Below are 20,006 nucleotides of genomic sequence, written 5' to 3'. Positions count from 1 at the left end.
AAAAATACTCCACAGGATGCAAAATTTCCAGTCTGTTGTAACTTACCCATGGCCCATGGCTCCATTTGCAGGCTTAACGATAAATGTTTTCTGCTTGCGTTTTCTTTTCAACTCCTTTACATAGTTCTGGAACTGTGTGCACTCGGCTGGGAAGATCCAGGTTTTGGGGATGAAGCTATATTCCTGAGGCTGACTTTTAATCATTCTAAGGAAAAGAAGAAGGTATTAAAATGACTAAAAACAAAGAGTAAAGTCAATGTTCCTTGGCTGGAAGGTAGATGTAATCAGTCATGTATCTGATATGGTATCATGTTTTCAACTCACTTGGCCATGTTCCTTGCCAAGCAGTCTTTCCGACAGATCTCACCCATTCCCGGGAAATGGTTTATCCTCTGAGGAAAATAATCACACTGTTAGAGGACACTCGGTTATTCACCTCTTAGAGGAAAAACACAACATTAGAGCCCAAGTCTTGAACTGAGACTATAATATTTTGACATTTATGTCCAATTACAGACTCAAAACAAAAGGTGGTTGTCAGACCTTTCTTAACCCCTATTTAGTTCCCCACATTGTTTTTAATTTAAAACTAAAAAAGACGATCAATTTTGACTCTAAGGGCCAAGGTAATTGGTTCTGCATCAGAGCCCATGTAGTTGTAGGTACTGACAGATGAATGAATTGCTTTGAATGCAAAGAGGAAGGGATGGGGGCTGGTGAGTTTTTCTGTATTTGAGCAAATGAGGCTGAACAAGGCCATTAATTTGACTCATATGACCTGTAGCTTGGCAGCTAAGCCAATCACAGGAAAGTATGTGTGTGTGTGGGGGGGGGGGGGACTAAAGAACAAACCTTTTAGTAAGTATGAAAGCACAACATGCTTTTCCCAAAAAAGAAAATAACACAGAACACAACTGTATGAAAAGTGTTTCATGGATCAAAGCATCAAAACCAATTATTTATGTTGTGTATATAATATTACACTGACATGCAGAGTTGATTTTTTCACACTAACACAATACACTATTGTTTTATACAGACCGTTTATGCCATATGAATTGGGTGTAAAAGTCATTTGTTTCAATATGAAAGACAAGAAAACATAAAACATCCCCTATTACTTTCCTTCTCCAGAAAACAAAAGGAGAAATTTTGAAGCTGCTCTTTTCCAAGTAAATGCAATTGGTTCTGATATGTAACCAAATGTGTAACTCCAGTGGTTTAATGAGGGGGAGTAAATTATGATTTTTTTTGGGGGGGGGGCTTTTGATGCATTCCTTTAAGGTTGTTTTAATTAAGATGCCTCCTAAGATACCTTATTTTTGCAAAATGTTATCCTTTACACAGAAGACAATTCCAAAATGCAATGCAAGCTCAGTGAGAAACGAAAAAAAAAATGTTGGACGATATGAGAGAATGACTGATTGTTAACGTGTTTCACTTCTGAAATGAATTAGTAAAAATATTCTGTGTCATTTAAAACAGAATACCCATTATGTTTGTGTGATATGCATAAAAACACATATTAGAGTATTGTGCTTTTAGCTTATCAAAATGTTAACATCAAATTGCTTTAACCTCTGGCAGCTTAGAATCTGATGCTAGTAGAAGTACTGACCACATAAACAGTAAACAGTACTGACCACATAAATCCTATAACTTTCTGCCAGGCTGCGATGTTTTTTTTGTTTTTTTTTGTGAATAGCTATACAGATTGGACAAAAATTTATAATGAGAACAAGTGGACAACTCATAGCCTTTGGATAGGTGTAACGTGTGTGCTCTGTTTTGATTTAGTTTTCATTATTCTTTGTTCTGGTTTGCCTGTGTGACATTAGGTGTGTTAGACATCGGCTGCGGCTGTATGTAACCGATCGGCGAGAGTTGCCGTGTGCAGGCGGGGAAACGGAGACATGAAGACGGACACTTTCTGCATCCCGTAGTGACAGCTCACACTGTGTTGGCATACTTTACCATAGCTGGAGTGAAATAAATGCAACATTTGTCAAATACACAGACGTTTCAGATACGTTTCCATTTAATACTTTATGTACTGCTAAATACAGCGTCTGTTTGTACAAGAATAAAGTTCAACATAATACTATTATACTATATATATATACATACACTATTTAAATACCAATGAAGTGGGGTCTACGTTTTTTCAGTTTTATTTTGATAAACATGACACAGAATAACATCGCGACTACATGAAAAGAGCTTTTACTGTTGTAAAAATGCAGATTTGTGAGCATTAGTGGAAGTGAAGGTGTTCAAATAAACACGAAACGTCTCGATTACATATGGTAAACTTCGTTCCCTGAAGGGAACGGAGACACACGTCGAACCGATGAATAGAAATCTCGCTTGAGAGGCCAATCTACTTCGAGTGAAACTAAACAAGCCAATGCACATTGACGTGCAGTCATTTGCATCAGCTGTTCAGCCACGCAGCGCGGATATATAATGAGCAGCAGGTGCGATTGCACTTCAGTTTTTTGCTGAGGAGCCAAGCCTGATAAGCTGGCCGCCCCGGTGGTAATCCCTACCAAAGCGCCACTGCTGCTGCACCAAGAGGGTATGGAGGGGGGTCGAGGAGGGTTTAACCGTCTCGCCCCCCTAAGGAACCTGACGACCAGGTCGTGCTTTCCTACTGATTTGCCATCTATGTGGTCGTGATATGCTGAAATAGCGGCAGCATGTACATTGAGGGTGGAGGGAGACAGCCTTCGCTCCAACCCTTGCTGCAAGAGGGAAAGCACGGAGCCTATCGAACATCTTCGGGGGTCCTCTCGGCGAGAAGAACACCACTCGATGAACAGGTTCCACTTCAAGGCATACACACGTCTCGTGGACGGCGCCCGTGCAGAAGTAATGGTGTTAAGTACCTCTGGGGGTAAGTCACCAAGAACCTCTGCGTCCTGTCCAGGGACCAGATATGGAGTTTCCGGAGGTTCGGACGTGTGCCATAGGGTGCCCCGTCTCTGAGTTAGAAGGTCCTTCCTCAGAGGAAAGGGCCAGGGAGGGACTGTCACGAGGAGCATGAGTTCTGGGAACCAGGTCCGGGTGGGCCAACAGGGAGCCACCAGAAGGACCTGCTCCTCATCCTCCCTGACTTTGCACAGGGTCTGCACAAGTAGGCTCACTGGAGAAGACGCATATTTGACAGATGCATTCGAAAATGCATTTCTGCGTGAGCATTTTGAACGGTAGCTTGTGGAGGCTCCGATTCAAAACTCGCAGGTCCAAGATCGGACGTAACCCACCTCCTTTCTTTGGTACAATGAAGTAGGGACCAAAGGGACCGTAGGTGTACCCGGAATGGGGCAGCGAGGTGGAACACAGGGACGCGGCTCGGGAGGCTCTCTCTGGGAGGTGGCCCGTAGCGGAGTCTGAGTGTGCTGAGCAACACTTACCTGGTTCCACAGGGCAGGAGGTGCAGGAGGCGGCTTGGTTGCATTCTCGAACCGCACACTGCTGCCCGCTGGCGATAGAAGAGATGAGAGTGGTGAGGATTCTCTCCCCCCACTCTCCAGGCCCTCTTCGGACCCAGAGATGAAAGAAACTGCTCTTTTATTGAGAATTTGGGTACCGCTGGTTTTGAGGCCAGCGGCGGAACAAAAACAAAAGGGAACAAAGGATTTTCCGCCCGGCCCTCTTGGGGGAGGGAGCGGGAGCGGCGTATCCCAGCGGGCAGCGGGCAACCCATCCATCTCTGGGTTGCCCGTCCTAGGGCCGCTTGCTCTTGGCTTTGCCGCCCTTCTTGGCAGGGGCCTGGACGGGCGGGGGGCCTGCCTGCGACTGGCTCCACGGCGCCGTTTAGGTGGAGTCTGCTGCTGCGGCGCGGGAGCGAGAGATGTAGAGAGACATAGCCAGAGATGGCGTTGCTGGACCACCAGTGTGGACATCGCACGACCCACTGACCGCGCGGGGACCTTCGCCGCACGAAGCGCGAGGTCCATTGCAGCACAAAGTTCCTGGAGAACTTGTGGATTGTGACCACCCTCGTGCAGTTCCTTCAGTGCCTTGGCCTGATGGACCTGCAGCAACGCCATCGCGTGCATGGCAGAGGCGCCTTCCCCACAGGCCTTGTAAGCCTTGCCGGTTAAGTCTGACGAGTACTTATAGGCCCGGGAAGGGAGACACGGTTCTCCGCGAGTTAGGACACAGCTGCATAGCAATGGCCCGCTCCACTGGTGGTATACGCATATTCCTTAGCCGCCCTGCCATCAAGGATGGTGAGGGAGGAGGAGCCACCGGGACGGTTTCTGGCAGTAAAAGGTGCCGTCCACGTCCCCGAGCTCCTCGTGCACCTCCGGGAAGAAAGGCACTGGGGTGGGTTTCTAAGAACCAGCGCGCGCCACCCCGATATACTGTAGCATATGGACAAGAATAATGATTCCTTCATTCTTTCCTTCTAAACACATTCTTTGCTAAGATTCCTAAAGCTTTCAACCTCCTGACTCTCAGATGCAAATCATAGCCTAAACGCCAGAGAGTCTAGGCCAAATTACCCCTCTGACACTTTTTATGGGTCCGCTGAGGGTCCCCAGGAAGAGCAGACATTCCACGCGAGTCACGTTGGCTAGCTTCAGAGAGATTACGAACTCTCCACACCTTTACGCACACACATACACGAACTTTGAACATTAAACTTAGAATATAAGCCTGTCAAATGTATACAATATACTCCTGTGTGTTTCCCAGTTCATATTAGCGTAGTTTATGATTTTCTAGTTGAAGGAGTGAACTATAAGTGCTCATATTCATGCATACGAATATAACTTTGTATTTCCACCTTCTTTACCTGCCGTTCTTGGTATCTCGTTAACCGTCTCGGTCTGACTGAGCTACTCATATAGGAGATTACAGTAAAATGTATTATTCTGTGTGTACCATCATCCTGGAGTAGAAATGACGAATTCTGACATCGTCATAAACTATGCAGATGAACCGCCCCGACAGGACAAAGGAACTCTTCCCGCTCGAAAATCTCTGAAGGTGATTTGTCATTCACGCAAAAGGAGGCGTGAACGAGGATTTCCTTTAGAAACATTTAGTTTCACTTCACTTATTACTTCACACACATACTTCACAGTTATTCTTCGGTTATTCTTCAGTTATTTAGCTTTAGTTTTAGTCTTTTGTCTTTGTTTTTCATATTCTCCTTTGTTCATTTCCACCTACAAGTGAAATGAACTTAGCCTGAATTATTTCTTTGGTAACTTCACTTTCAATGAACTTTTAAACTACTTTTTTAAAAGTACTTTTTTAAAAGTCGACTTTTAAACTACCTTTAACACGCTTTACTTTTTGTTACTATTTTTAGTAGCCTAATCTTATAAGAACAGGGAAGTTATTTTTCATGGCCAGAAAAATAACCCTTTCCTTGAGTCTGTAAGAAGGATAATTTTTCTTGAGTGTTGATAAAGAGATCGTACGGTCGGTTTGCTGGACGAACAGATTATTCGATAACTGAGTTAATTTCATTAAAGGTTATCCTGAGAATTGATCTATTCTAGACTATTGATATATTAATGATTAATTATAATTCGTTGTGATTGATTATTCATATATACAATTGATCTATTTCCAGCTTAGATATATTAATGATTAATTATAATTTGTTGTAATTGATTATTCATATATATATAATTGATCAATTTGAGCCTATCTGTATTGATAATTGATTATAATCCGTTGCAGTTAATTATCCGTACGGATACAAATACATTGGCAATGTATTCCCTTTTTGGGTTATTTAACCTGTATGCGATACATTAATCATATCCCTGATTAATTATTAATATTCCCTTTATTTGGGCTAGTGTCCTTACAATACCAATCATCCAGCCTCGAGGGCTCGGGACACGGTGGAGGGTTCCACACGAGCCCAATCCTGTTGGCAACCCGGGAAAGCATGGCCATCATCTCCGGGTCCAACTTTGGCACCGCTGGCACACCCGAAGGAGGCAGTGACGCCGAGTCGTCGTCCGCGGAGAGGTTTGACCCACCCTCCGATCCAGCGATCGACATCTGTTCGGAGCACCGAAGGAAACGACTGGTACACACCTCGAGGATGGTCCAGCACGTTCCGTTGGCGGCTCTACTGGCTGCGGAGTGTGAGAGGGATGAGGGTTTCCTAGGGGGTTGGTTCCCCGAAGGAAGCGCGCTCACCGTGATCCTCAGGTCTCCCGTGTCAGTGCCCGAAGCAAGCCTCTGAGGAGGGTTAGATTGAGGCGCAGGCACGGGGACTCCGCCCCTTTGCAGGAACGAGAGTCTCGACCGCAGCTCCGAGATGGTCATCTTCCCACAATGGGTACATGACTCATCCACGAAGGTTTGTGTGTTCGAGGCCCAGACACAGCGATCGTGACCATCCCGCAATCCCAGGTAGTGACCGCATCCAGAAACACACAGATAGAATGTTATCATTAGAAAGACGCGTTCTATCTGTGTAAGCTCTTTTAGGGACTCCTCTCACTGGTGCTGAAGGATGCAGGGGATCAGTCACCGCGAGCACAGACAGGAATGTGCGCTGTCTCTCTCTCTCGCTGGTCTTACCAGCCGTGAAAACGGCTTTTGAGCGCTCTCACCTGCACACCTTACCAGCTGTGAAAACAGCTTTTTGTTTGCTCAGAGGCGAAAACAAAAAACAGAAAAGAGAGGAAGAGAGAGAAAAAAGACTGCTCGCGCTGCTGTGCTGTCACGCCCGCATCAGAGTGGTGAGGTCCAAAAAAAAGCTGGCTCGAATTTCACAATCTCCAAGGCATCGAAGTGCTTGGCTCCGAAGCAAAAGACTGAAGTGCAATCACACCTTCTGCTCATTATATACCCGTGCTGCTTGGCTGAACAGCTGATGCAAATGATTGCACGCCAATGTGCATTGGCTCGTTTAGTTTCACTTGAAATAGATTGGCCTCTCTAGCGAGATTCCTATTCGTCAGAATGAACCAGCCGGCTGATCTTGCATCTTGCCATACTTGCCATACGTCACAGTCACGTGGCGATGCGCTATCTGACACAATTTCTAACCAGCATGCACTGCTTCAAGTCAGCCGCCAATCTCTAGTTTCCTAGTGTGTGCCTGTTCCTGTGATTATGATTCTGTTCACTTGTCGTTCAATTAATTATCTCATTTAGTCTGTGTATATATACTCCATTTTGTTTGGTTCTTTGTCCCGTCTTGTTGATATTGTTGTAGAAAAATTTATATTTTACTTTTTTTCATTAACTTTCTTAGACATTGTGTGGTTTTAAGCATTGTTTCTCTTCTGGAATTTATGTATGTTTGTACACCTGACGTAAGCAAGACACACACAGCAAAATAATGATTAAGAACCTTTAACTCTTTAGGTATGGAAGATAATTTAGCCAAGGGGGGTTAGAGGGGTCATTCTATTCTAAATCAGCTAGATGTGGCCATGCTGGGTGAGTGGAAAACTACAGAGGAAAGACCTTGAAGAAGGAGTATAAGAAGGGAATTTCCTGGGCTGGGTGTCAGGTCTTGCTCACGTCACGGGGTAGCTGCTGTGATTTTGTGACTAAGCCTCTTGCAAGAGAATAAATATCTTTTAAAATAAAAATTTTGATTCTTGGTGTCTCTTATGCAGTGATGATGATTGTTTAATAATTGTTTTTGCCACAACAATACTTATATTTATATTACTTATATTACTTATACAACATACTGTGGTTGTGTTTTCTCCAACATTTCTTCCAACTGTTATTGTTATCTCCTTCGTCTTCATCGTGCACTTCGTATAGCCACGCCGTAACAGGTAGAAGTATTGTCAGCTTTTTGTTTACTCTACAACATAACATGGACAGCCTGATTTTTTTTTTTTTTTTTTGGCCTGATTTAAGCTAAGTTTATGTTGCCAGATTTTATTTCTGGTTTGACATATATTATTGAAACACAGGCTGCATTCAAATTGTAAAAAATTATTCTTCTGCAGGCAGAGGTAGGAAGCCAACAAGGAATGTCCGAATCCAAAGACTGACACATCCCGTCAACCTTCATCTGATCGATTTTTGAAGGCAACATATATGTATCCTTCACTGCCTATGTTATTCTACTATCCTGGGGTGCGTTTCCCAAACGTATCGTTAGCCAACTATGGTCGCAAGTTCCATTGAACTCTATTGCTAACGACAGAACTTGCGACCATAGTTGGCTTTGGGAAAAGCACCCCTGTGTGTTTGATCCCTTGAGTTGAGCTAAAAAATAAATGGCACCTGATTTTATCTCAAGCAAGAAATTAATATTGTCTTAAGTAAATATTCGCTTGGTTATCACAATAGTCTCTCTATTTTGTTCTAGATCATTAGACCTTTATGCCGCCTCAGAAGCCTGTCTGAAATCAGTTTAGGGTATGCCTGCAGCAAGGGAACAAGTTGAACGATTGCTAATCTTTCGAACGCAGCCACAGTTCATTGGCTGCTGAATGAACTGACTTGCCCTAAAACGGACTTTCTAACCTCAGGTGACCTCAATTGATGCTTTACTACTGTATAGTACTTTAGCCATAAAGGTTATATACAGTACATTAGATGAATTCTGTTGATTAAACTGCAAATGCTTGTGAAGGATTATGGGGAAATGAGTATAAGCCATGGTAAAGGTCACATCTCTTAATCCAGGGAAAATAAGAGAAACCTTAACAGCATGTTTGTTTGTTTTTTGTTTTCATTCTTTGAACTGAAAGGAAAATCAGAGTACCTGGTAGTTCCTGAGCTCAGCGATTTTCTCATGTTGCACGGCAGAGTCGTTCCAGATGAGATTGGCCATCTCATCCTCATCTCTGGCTTTATGAAAGGTCATCTCCTCAATGACGATACGAACTGCAAATAAATCAAATTAGATTCCTTTGATATGCATTGACTCTGACAATACTGGATCATCTTTCTTTTTCAATGGGCACAAACAACTGACTTTATTAGTAGAATTCATCCACAGAAATCTTGTTCTTTACTTTAAATAAAAACTTATGCTTTAATAATGATTATGCATGACTTATGCTTTTGCATCAACCCAAGTGCTTTAAGAATGTTTTGTCTGCATTTCATTATCTTTAAAAAAAAAAACATTATATAACAATGATATAATATTGTAGCAATTGGCAATATTATAATCATGATGTTGTTTTTTCCATAAATATCAGCATTACTGGATAAAAGCAAATCGTTGTGGCTTAGACTGAAATCCGGTTAAACCAAAGCTAGAAATCTTGACATGCCTGTTAAGTAATTATATGACTGTTAATTGAGAGATTTACTGTAAAGAATTATACTTGTACTTGTGTTTCATAAATAAATAATAATAAAAAAAAATATTAAAAAAACTGTGTAATTCCAGGCTGATGTAGAAAAAAAACAATAAAAAAATCTGTCAGTAATTCACATGTATGACTATGCAGCATAAAAAGTAGGTCTACTGTTTAGTCTTTTTATATTGTTGTTTAGAGTTGTGTAGAGCAGCCAGAAAAATGGAGCGCAACTGGAAGAAAACAAAACTAGAGGTATTTCAGATTTCATGGAAGGAGAGCTCGATTACTTACAGAGAGGCTTTAAAAGCTGCTAGATCTGCTAATTTTTCAACCCTATTAGAAGAAAATAAACATAATCGTAGGTATTTATTTGAAACAGTGGCTAAACTAATGAAAAAGAAAGCTTCAAGCCCAGAAGTTTCCAAGCAACACAGCAGTAATGACTTTATGAACTTCTTCACTTATAAGATTGATAATATCAGGGACAAAATTATAACTATGCAACCGTCTACTACAGTATTGCATCAGGGAGTTCATTTTAGTCTCCCTGAGGAAAAATTTGATTCATTTATTGCTAAAGGAGAGGAAGAATTTTGCAAACTCGTTAATTCATCTAAATCAGGGGTGGGGAACGTCCGGCCCGCAAAACAGTTTGATGCGGCCCGCGAGTCAATTCCTCCCAAAAAAAAAACACTTCAGAAACAAAAATCTCAGCAATTACTATTCCTGTGATAGAAAACACAAAATAGGCAAAGTGGCAAGCAGCACGAGTCCACGAGCCGTGAGAGCAGGGCGAGGCCAGTAGCGCGAGTGTTAATGAGTCACCTGCGCGCCGCACCGGTTTCAAGTTTCTCACGGATGAGCTTCGGGGCACATAAAAGGTTCGGAATGAAGACAGCGGAGGACCAGGCATGGACTTTACTTTATGTGTGTGTGGTAGTCATCCACGAGGGGCTGGTGCTTTTACTTTCGTTTTGTCATTTGCGTATTAATGTATTAAAGTGGTTTAAACGTTTGCCGGTTCCCGCCTCCTTCTTCCCTGAACTAACCAACCACGTTACATTTAATATAATAGATAATATACAATAATATTATAAAATAACATAATAGAGTCAGGTTTCTGGGTGGTCGCTTCCGACTGTGTCCGGGTCACAGTCAGAATGAACGCAACAGACACGTGTCATTGCTGATATGCATCATGGCGACTGTCAAAAAAAGATAGGTAGATTCAGAATGTCGATTTTTTTTTTGAAGTGAAAGGCAAGCCAGTCTGCCTAGTTTGTGGGGATGCGCTTGCAGTGAAGAAAAAGGTAAATCTCGAACGTCATTACAGCTCGAAACATTCTAAACTCGATGAGTTGCAAGGACAAATGAGTGGCCGACAGCAAGTGGAATGAGTGGCCGACAGCAAGTGGAATGAGTGGCCGACAACAAGCAGATTTTAGTGGCCGACTAAAAGTGGAATGAGTGGCGACTAAAAGTGGATTTTAGTGGCCGACTAAAAGTGGAATGTGTGGCCGACTAAAAGTGGAATGAGTGGCCGACTAAAAGAGGAATGAGTCTGTGCTGATTTAGTGGAAAGAGTTGAGCCCAAGCTGTGGAAAGAGTATTATTGTGTCGTGTGATTGTATTGTGTTTTTGTGCTGTAACGAGGCTATGGTGAATGCGCTGCCTGCGCACCTTTTGTTTTGTTTATAGTTTTGAGTTTCCAATAAAACGTACGAGTCCCAGTCACGCCGACCCTGTCTTCTTCCTTCCAAACACTGAACCTCATTACAATGGCCCTTAAAGAATGTTAAAAAATTGTAAATGGCCCTTGATAGGAAAAAGGTTCCCCACCCCTGATCTAAATCGACAACATGTATGTTAGACCCTATACTGACTAAGCTACTGAAAGAGATGCTCCCAGAGGTCATAGATCCTCTTCTTAAAGGTCCCGTATTATGCCCCTTTTCACAAGATGTAAAATAAGTCTCTGATGTCCCCAGAGTGTGTATGTGAAGTTTCAGCTCAAAATACCCAACAGATCATTTTTTACAGCATGTTTAAATTGTCATTTTTTGGGGCACAGAAAAACGCACTGTTTTAGTGTGTGCCTTTTAAATGCAAATAAGCTGCTGCTGGACGACCCAGGGGGCGGAGCTTCATGAGCTTGCGCTCAGTCTCTCAGGACAATTTCATCTCACGGAATGATGATAATATCAGAAACTCTCAGTAACGGTGTTCATTTCGAGTCGGACAATAATGCCTACAGAGTCAGAGTGCTGTATAGAGATGAAACAGGTATAGTTTAGTAGTTTAATTACGGTTATTATAACGTATTTGTCATCTGCTTGTATGTATCCATTATTTATTAATAGCCTACAAGTCTGCTGTCTGAATGATGATCAAACATATACTGATGAGTTTAATAAAGTTTATTGTACATCACACAAAAGATGAAGCGTCAGTTTTACTTCAGAAAATCACCGTAAGAGCTGAGTAAACACAGTAAGTCATAGTTGAGGGAGCATTCCTGTGGGCGGAGGTTAGTCAAAAAACGGTTCTACTGACGTCATTAAAGAAGGAAGTAGAGGGATGTAGTCCAAACGGGCCGTTCGATGTAGGCGACTTCTGTTAAATAAAATATCTCGCTTGGCATTGAACTTTGAGCTTTATAATTTTACAGATATTATTTATGCTCTAACAGCAACATTACACACTAACTAAAGTTTGAAACATGGGATCACGAAGAACGGGACCTTTAATATCATTAATTCGTCTTTGTCTCTAGGATACGTACCAAAAACCTTTAAGCTGGCTATGATTAAACCGCTTGTTAAAAAAACGCAACTTGATCCTTCAGAATTAGTCAATTATAGGCTGATCTTGAATCTGCCTTTTCTGTCAAAGATATTAGAAAAAGCAGTATCCTTACAACTGTGTTCCTTTCTTGAAAGAAATGATATCTGCGAGGATTTTCAGTCCGGATTTAGACCGTACCATAGTACCGAGACAGCTCTCGTTAGAGTCACAAATGATTTGCTCTTATCATCCGATCGTGGTTGTATCTCTCTATTAGTGTTACTTGATCTTAGTGCTGCATTTGACACCATTGACCACAACATTCTTTTAAATAGACTAGAAAACTATGTTGGCATTAGTGGAATTGCACTAGCATGGTTCAAATCATACTTATCTGACCGTTATCAGTTTGTAGCAGTAAATGAAGAGATGTCTTATCGATCACAAGTTCAGTATGGCGTACCACAAGGCTCAGTACTAGGACCGCTGCTGTTCACTCTGTACATGCTACCATTAGGAGATATCATTAGGAAACATGGAATTAGCTTTCACTGTTATGCTGACGATACTCAGCTGTATATTTCTTCAAAACCTAACGAAATTTACCAATTCACAAAATTAACAGAATGCATAGCTGATATAAAAAATTGGATGACTAGTAATTTCCTACTTCTAAATTCTGAAAAAAACAGAGATTCTAATTATTGGACAAAAAACTCCCACACGTAATAACCTAGAATACTGTCTAACACTTGATGGCTGCTCTTTTAAGTCTTCGTTGTCGGTTAGGAACCTGGGTGTGCTCTTTGATACCAATCTTTCATTTGAAAGTCACGTGTCTAGTATCTGTAAAACCGCATTTTTCCATCTTAAAAATATATCTAAATTACGCCATATGCTCTCATTGACAAATGTGGAACAATTAGTTCATGCGTTAATGACATCAAGGCTAGATTATTGTAATGCTCTACTGGGTGGTTGCCCTGCACGCTTAATAAACAAACTACAGCTAGTTCAAAACGCAGCAGCTCGAGTTCTTACCAGAACCAGGAAGTATGACCATATTAGCCCGGTTCCGTCAACACTGCATTGGCTGCCTATTAAGACGAGACACGGCAGACAAAAACATCGGTTTTTTTTCACTGGTCAATTTTGAGATTTTGGGTTATTTGTCTTCAATAACATGTATTCTTTCAGATTTGTGCTGAAAAAAAGTCCAAAATACACATTTAGGTCTTTATTTTACTACTGTCTGTTTGAGTGTGCAGATTTCGCCTAAATTCATCAAAAGTTGGCGTTCTAAATCATCCCGCTGCTCCGCGATCGCTCTCTGTACCCCTTCATCTCGTATACCGTTGGAAAGCTCTCTTTCTTCTGTACAATGCTGTTGGATCCAAATATGGTCATTTCCTGTCTATCAGCAACCAATCATGAAAGTAAAACAGGTGATTTAACTCGAAATGCGCAATCTCATTGGCTGATGCCTATTTCTGACAACGTGATTCGTCCAGAATCGTCACGTGACGCGCTCTGACATTTCCGTGGTAGTTCAAAATGTCGAAAGATATGCGTGTAAAATTCTCTAGAGAAGTCGAAAACAGTTGTCATTAGCTAGAAGACACAAGGGATTACCAACAAAGACAAAAGATGATGAAATGCCATATGGGTCTTCACAATTTTTTTCATGAGAGCCGCACTGATAGGACAAGTCAGTAGGACAGCCATACGTCGTCCTTTCAGTTTCGGTTCTCAATCGACCAAGTGTTTACATGTTCTCTCGACAAACCACCTCTTTCAATCCAATCGAAATTATTTGTAATATAGCTGACACTTTGAGTTTGTAATGGGTTATGTTATAGCCCTACTTATTTTTAATATTTTTAAGAAATATCTTTAGTGACTGGCTGCATGATATCGCCGTATTTTTTACAGCCATGCGAGCCACAAATTAAAGCTTGGCGGGCCGCACGAGGCTCGCGAGCCGCGCAATGAGTAACCATAGTGCGTCGATGCGTTACGAACAAGCTGTAACATTTTGAACACATCTAAATGTAAGTCAAAAAGACACATTACATTTCAAAGCACTTAAAACCCACAAGCCAAATCCTGAAAACAGTCCCCTCAGTCAGCTGATGGTGAAGCTAACCAACCAGGCTCCCTTCAGCACTGGTTCAAACCAACTCTACAGAACAAAACTAATTATGAATCATTCAAAATATCAATATTTAGAACATTGGAGAAAGCAAACAAAGTAGACTAAATTGATATTTGACAGAGTATCTGCACACTGTCAGAGAAGAAGAGACGGATCCTGACTAAATACAGGCTCAGTGACCACCAACTGGGTCAGACAGAGATGCACTTCCTCCTCCACTGGGAAAAAGTATCTTCACTAAGTGATTTACACGTTGGACAAATAGCCAAAAGAATAAAACTTCCCAAAGTTAGCACCAGAAAAGAAGCTGGAAGTTCTAGAGGGTACAGCAGCTCCACTGACAGCTAAATATGTATCTGCCTGAGGGACTGTGATATACCAGTATTTAGTTTTTCCATTCCACCTGTGTGATGGACTGTTGATGTGTTGTTTTGGATGTTATGATCAGTGATGGATGAAGCAATAATGAGTTTTGGATGTTAAAAAGTGTGATACATGGATTTTACTTGGACCTAAAGCATATTTTGTCTGTAATTCATGGCTTTCAATAGAAATTAGTGGAATTTTGCCATAAAAATCTTTAAAGGCCGTTTTCTCAAAATGAGCTTTTTCTTGCACTCCTAGTGACGATTTTCCACTTCTGTAGCACCTACATACACCAAACTTTACAGTCGTATTCCTAACTATATTGTGAAGATTTGTTCAGAGGGATTTGCTCATATGTCATTCTTGGCCTGATTTATATGACATTTTATGCCTAAAAAGAGGGCGGAAATAATTTTTTTAAGGCTATTGCCAGTATTTTCTGATTTACAGGGTAACAAAAGGGGATATTCATAATCCCCTCTGAAAATGTCTTTTCATTGAATATATCAACAAAATGCAAAAATAATTTTGAACCTTGTTTTTTTCAATGGTCAGATTCGTCACTTCAAAATATATGCAAATTAGCGCATATTTAATTAGATATAGCCTCATTAGCATGTTTAAAAATAAAATTACAGAAAACTTGCAATGCATTTTTTTATCCTATTCATGTGAGTAATCAACTGGTAAAGTTTGATGGTGATATCTGTAAGTTAACAATTTTACCCTATTCACCTGTAGTGTCTCGCCTTAAACATCGCATAAATATATTGCTGATTACTTACAAAGCACTAAATGGTTTAGCTCCACAGTACTTAAGCGAGCTCTTAACGCATTATAGTCCTTCAGGTCTATTGCGATCTCAAAATTCCAGCCAGTTAATAATACCTAGAATATCAAAATCGACTTCTGGCGGTAGATCCTTTTCCTATTTAGCACCAAAACTTTGGAACAGTCTTCCTAACATTGTCCGGGAAGCAGACACACTCTGTCAGTTCAAAGCTAGATTAAAGACACATCTCTTTGACCTAGCATTCACATAATACATTATAGACTTCTATAATTCAATGTTAGGCTGCATAGATTAAGTCAGCCGGAACCGGGAACACTTCCCATAAATCCTGATGTACTCGTTACATCATAAGAAGAATGGCATCTACGCTAATTTTAGTGTCTTTGTTTATCCCAAGGTTTTCCCGCAGCCTGCAGGATCCAGGCCGTATCCAGATCTGACGAAGGACCTTCGCCTGGACCCGATGACAACGCAGTGCTAAAGTGCCAACTAGTCTCTCCCTATGGAGGATCCCTTTACCACTCTACAGATAAAGCGTTGTCGGGAAAATTTCTTTCGTGTACCTACCCCGAAGTGACAAAATAAAATAAAATTCTGTATCAAAATTTATAAGGAAAGACCAGTACTTTGTTTAGGCTTGGTTTGTAGGGAATTACAAACCTGCGCACATATATTCAAACGCACATAACTATAGAACCAATTCTTAATGTGCATGTGAACGCCATCACAGGTTCACGTTTAAAGACTGTGTAGAGAGAATGGTGTCGTCTTAGCGGCCCCTAATTTAATAACAAATGATCGTTGCGACGGAAGTGAATCAATCAAAACTACCTTTAGCTGGACAATAACTTTATTAAAGAACCGCTATAAAGCCAAAACAATCTCTGTTACCTTAAATTATACGTTTATCTCTGTAAAGCTGCTTTGAAACAATCTACATTGTTAAAAGCGCTATATAAATGAAGATAACTTGACTTGACTTGTTTAATAAAATGTTTGAAGTCTGCTATTTTTTTAGTTCCACTGACCTGCATCTCGCAATTTTAAATACCAAAATGCTTTGTGTGAATGTCCCCTTTCATCAACAAGTTTGACATAATGAACAAATCATTTTTCCTACCGATCTCATATTTTGTTCCTGCAACGTTGGCTGTGATGAAACCCTTCTTCTTCTTCTTGGTGTGGACCTTCCTCTTTACTCCATTCTGATTGGATAGTGCCGGTGGTATGTTCATGGGGGACGTTCCTTGATCGTCTGTGGAACATGAAGAACATTTAGTAACTGACAGTTCACTAAGGTTTTTATGTTGGCTTGAGAAAGCCAACATACTGATATTCCATTTAAACTTTTTCTTCTAAAATTTATGACTGTAATTCTTCCTAGAGCTTTAAAGCTACAACTACCAAACTCGGCACAGACCTTAAGGCTGATCTGACTCATTTTGTTATTAGATTCCACCATGTAAATAGTGAATCCGCCATGGCGCGAGCACAACTGGCTTTTAAAGGGAATGGGAGATGAGACTCTGATTGGTTTATTGCATGTTTCGCCCAAAACACACACATTACTCATTAAGAGAAGAGGGACAACCCTTTTAGACCATGCGGCGTGTACGCTAGGTGTGCGGACCATTTTTCACGTCAATAAACTAGCAAAAGTGGATTCGGACAAGCCCTGAGTGCAATTGCGCCGTGCGCTTTAGACCATGCGCTTAGATCGTTAAAATAGGGCCCTTAATCTCTCTACCACGCAACTAGCATAGTATCTATCTGAAACATGCTAGCAATGCGATAACATGTACTAGCATCTGGATAGCAACACTCTAGCTAGCAACCATCCAGAGTAACTTCATTTATTTTTTTCTGGTAGACCGTATGGCCTTCAAAACCTTTAAACTTCAAACTTTAAAACTCCTTCAAACTAAAAACCTTCAAATTTCAAGTTTTTAAAAGTACTTTACTTTTGGGCATTGGGCATAGAAGCATTGGGCATTGGGCATGTATGCTCTGGTATTCTGGGTGAGCTTTTGGGGTCACAGTTGTAATTGTATCGAACTTACCTCCATCATTGGGGGGTGAGGGCATATCTCCAACAGCTGATCTCTTACTGCCTCAGAGACTTTTGAGGCACAGTTTGGCACCAATCTACTTCCTCTTCGCTGTCTTTGTGACAACAGTTTTAGGAGGTGGCAATATCATCTGTCCACTTAGATCATGAGGCAGGGGACAGGGTGAAGGTTGGTTGTAGACCGGATATCTATAAGGAAAGAGGTCAAGGCTTTTTCACACAACCACAGATGGGCATATAGACAAGGTGTCTGAGGAAGAGAGAGAGAGAAAGCGGAAGATTGGTAATGTCAGACAAAGAAGAAAAGCGAGGGAACTGCACAGTCTGGCCAAACGTTTGCTGTGTCACTCAAACCCATCAGCGCCGTTGACAGCAGGTTTCACCTCACTGATCAGCTCTTGCTGCCTGACGGGGGCTTCAGCCGATGAGGGTCTGTCTGCTTCTTGTCAAGCAAACGCAACATTAGCGCCACTGGATCATCAGCCTGTGAGATTTTCCATGTTTAACATTCTAATGTTCGCTTTACATGTCTGTAATCTGTCACGCAGCAAAGCACACGTCTAACAGCACAACATGCTCTATATTAACATCAAACTCAAAAACAAGGATTTGACACAAGGATGTCAAACAACAGTGGTGGATGTAGTACAGTACATCCGAATTTCATTCATACTACCCATATTCATACTATATAGAGAGTAGACTACTTTTTTAATGGTCGCAAAGTAAATTCAAATGTAGTACCTACTTAGACAGTACGCGATTAAGGACGCAGCGACTGTTTCAGACTTAAAATAACAAATGGAGTGGATACATTTTTACCACAATAGGATGGTTGTGTATACACACAATTATGTTCAAAGTGAATCTAAAAGTGAATTTTGCATAATAGGTCCCATTTAAAAATTAAGAATCTGAATCAAAATTTTAGTAGGTGAGTGGGATGATAGCTTAGAGGAAATGCATAAATATTTTTCACAAATATATTGACAATATTCAACATACAGTTGTAATCAAAATTAGTTAACCCCCATTGCAAATCAGGTTTATTGGCAAAATTGATAGACTTTCAGCTGTTTGCAATGAACAAATCAGACAAAAAGTAAATGAAATAGCTCAACACAACAAATGTTTCAAAAGGTTTCCCCAAATTCAACTGAAAATGCAACTTTTAATGACTCCTGCAGTCTCAAAATGAATTAACCCCATCATGGCAAACATTTTTAGTACTTAGTAGAACACCCATGTGCTGTTATGACCTGCTGCAAACGAGATGTATAACCAGACACCAGCTTCTGGAAACGTCTCTGAGGAATCTTAGCCCATCCCTCATGAGCAATGGCCTCTAGATCAGTAATATTCTTGGGTTTGCGTGCTGCAACGGCCTTCTTCAAATCCAACCAGAGATCTTCTATGGGGTTCAAGTCAGGTGACTGTAGCCGCATTTCCATTACCCTTCAAATTGCACAAATTGAAATTGCGAATTGAAAATACGCCCAATGGAAACACGTCAATTCCGCAAAAACTCCCATTTATCGCAAAAAAGTTTTTACACTCGCATGAGGTGGTTTTTCAGGCAATTTGAAAAAGAAATATTTCACAAAACTGCAATGGAAACAGTTTTTGTGCATTTACAGGTCACCTGACATAGATGACGCAGTATGTTTGGACAGAATACGAGACAGAGTTCTTTATTAAATTCATAAAAGACAGAAGAATTACAGGAATACTGGATTACTTGAATCCAGAATAACTGGAATACTTTCCTTGCCATTAATGATTGGATAACACACATACGTCCCCTTTGATTAATAATAATGGCCAGTGCGGTGGCTGAGATACATAAACCTACGAATGTCCGTTGCTATGATTTTTGGAATGACTTATTGAGAGAGGAAAAAGTGAAGTTTTAGTTGCATAACATAGGTTAATGGAAACGCCGTCATTTCGCAATAGTTCTTTGTCAACATTTAGAAGAAGAAAAAAAAAAAAATCGCAAGAGTTTTGCACAAATCTGTAATGGAAACGTGCCTTGTGATGACCACTGTAGAACATTTCAAGACTTCTTCTGGAACCAAGCCTTAGTGGAATTTGAGGTATGTTTGGGATCATTGTCCTGTTGGAAGGTCCAATGACGCCCAAGCTTTAGCTTCCTCACTGACGGCATAATGTTTTCTCCTAGGATCTCCTAATATGCAAAAATGAATCTATCTTGCCTTCAACACGCTGCAGGTTTCCTGTGCCAGAGGATGCAAAGCAGCCCCAGAGCATCCCGAGCCACCACCATGCTTAACTGTAGGCAAAGTGTTATTTTCAACATATGATTCATTCTTCTTTCTTCAGACATACCACTGATCCATAGGGCTGAAAAGTTCCAGTTTTGTTTCATCGCTCCACAGAACAGAATCCCAAAACTTCTGTGGCTTATAAATATGATTTTATGCAAATTGGAGATGACTTTCCTTGTGCTTTTGGGTCAGTAGTGGTGTACGTCTTGGAGTTATGTTAAGAGAAGTTAAGAGCCTTAACTTCTCTAAACAGTTCAGCTTGAACCTAACAGTGCAATCTGAA

General features: G+C 41.0%; 1 protein-coding gene across 1 annotated transcript in view; it reads right to left on the bottom strand.

Annotated features, from left to right (window-relative positions):
- Positions 1-20,006, bottom strand: part of ttll7 (tubulin tyrosine ligase-like family, member 7) — a 114,403-nt gene that overhangs the window by 70,895 nt on the left and 23,502 nt on the right. The window contains 5 exon segments of the mRNA XM_084101960.1: positions 47-205; positions 325-392; positions 8,723-8,844; positions 16,488-16,622; positions 17,428-17,624. Coding sequence (XP_083958086.1) covers positions 47-205; positions 325-392; positions 8,723-8,844; positions 16,488-16,622; positions 17,428-17,452 — 509 coding nt within the window. The 5' untranslated portion in view covers positions 17,453-17,624.

This window comes from Abramis brama (genome assembly GCF_963993115.1).
Source record: "Abramis brama genome assembly, chromosome: 23".
Classification (NCBI taxonomy): Eukaryota; Metazoa; Chordata; class Actinopteri; order Cypriniformes; family Leuciscidae; genus Abramis; species Abramis brama.
This window is presented reverse-complemented; position numbering and strand designations above follow the sequence as displayed.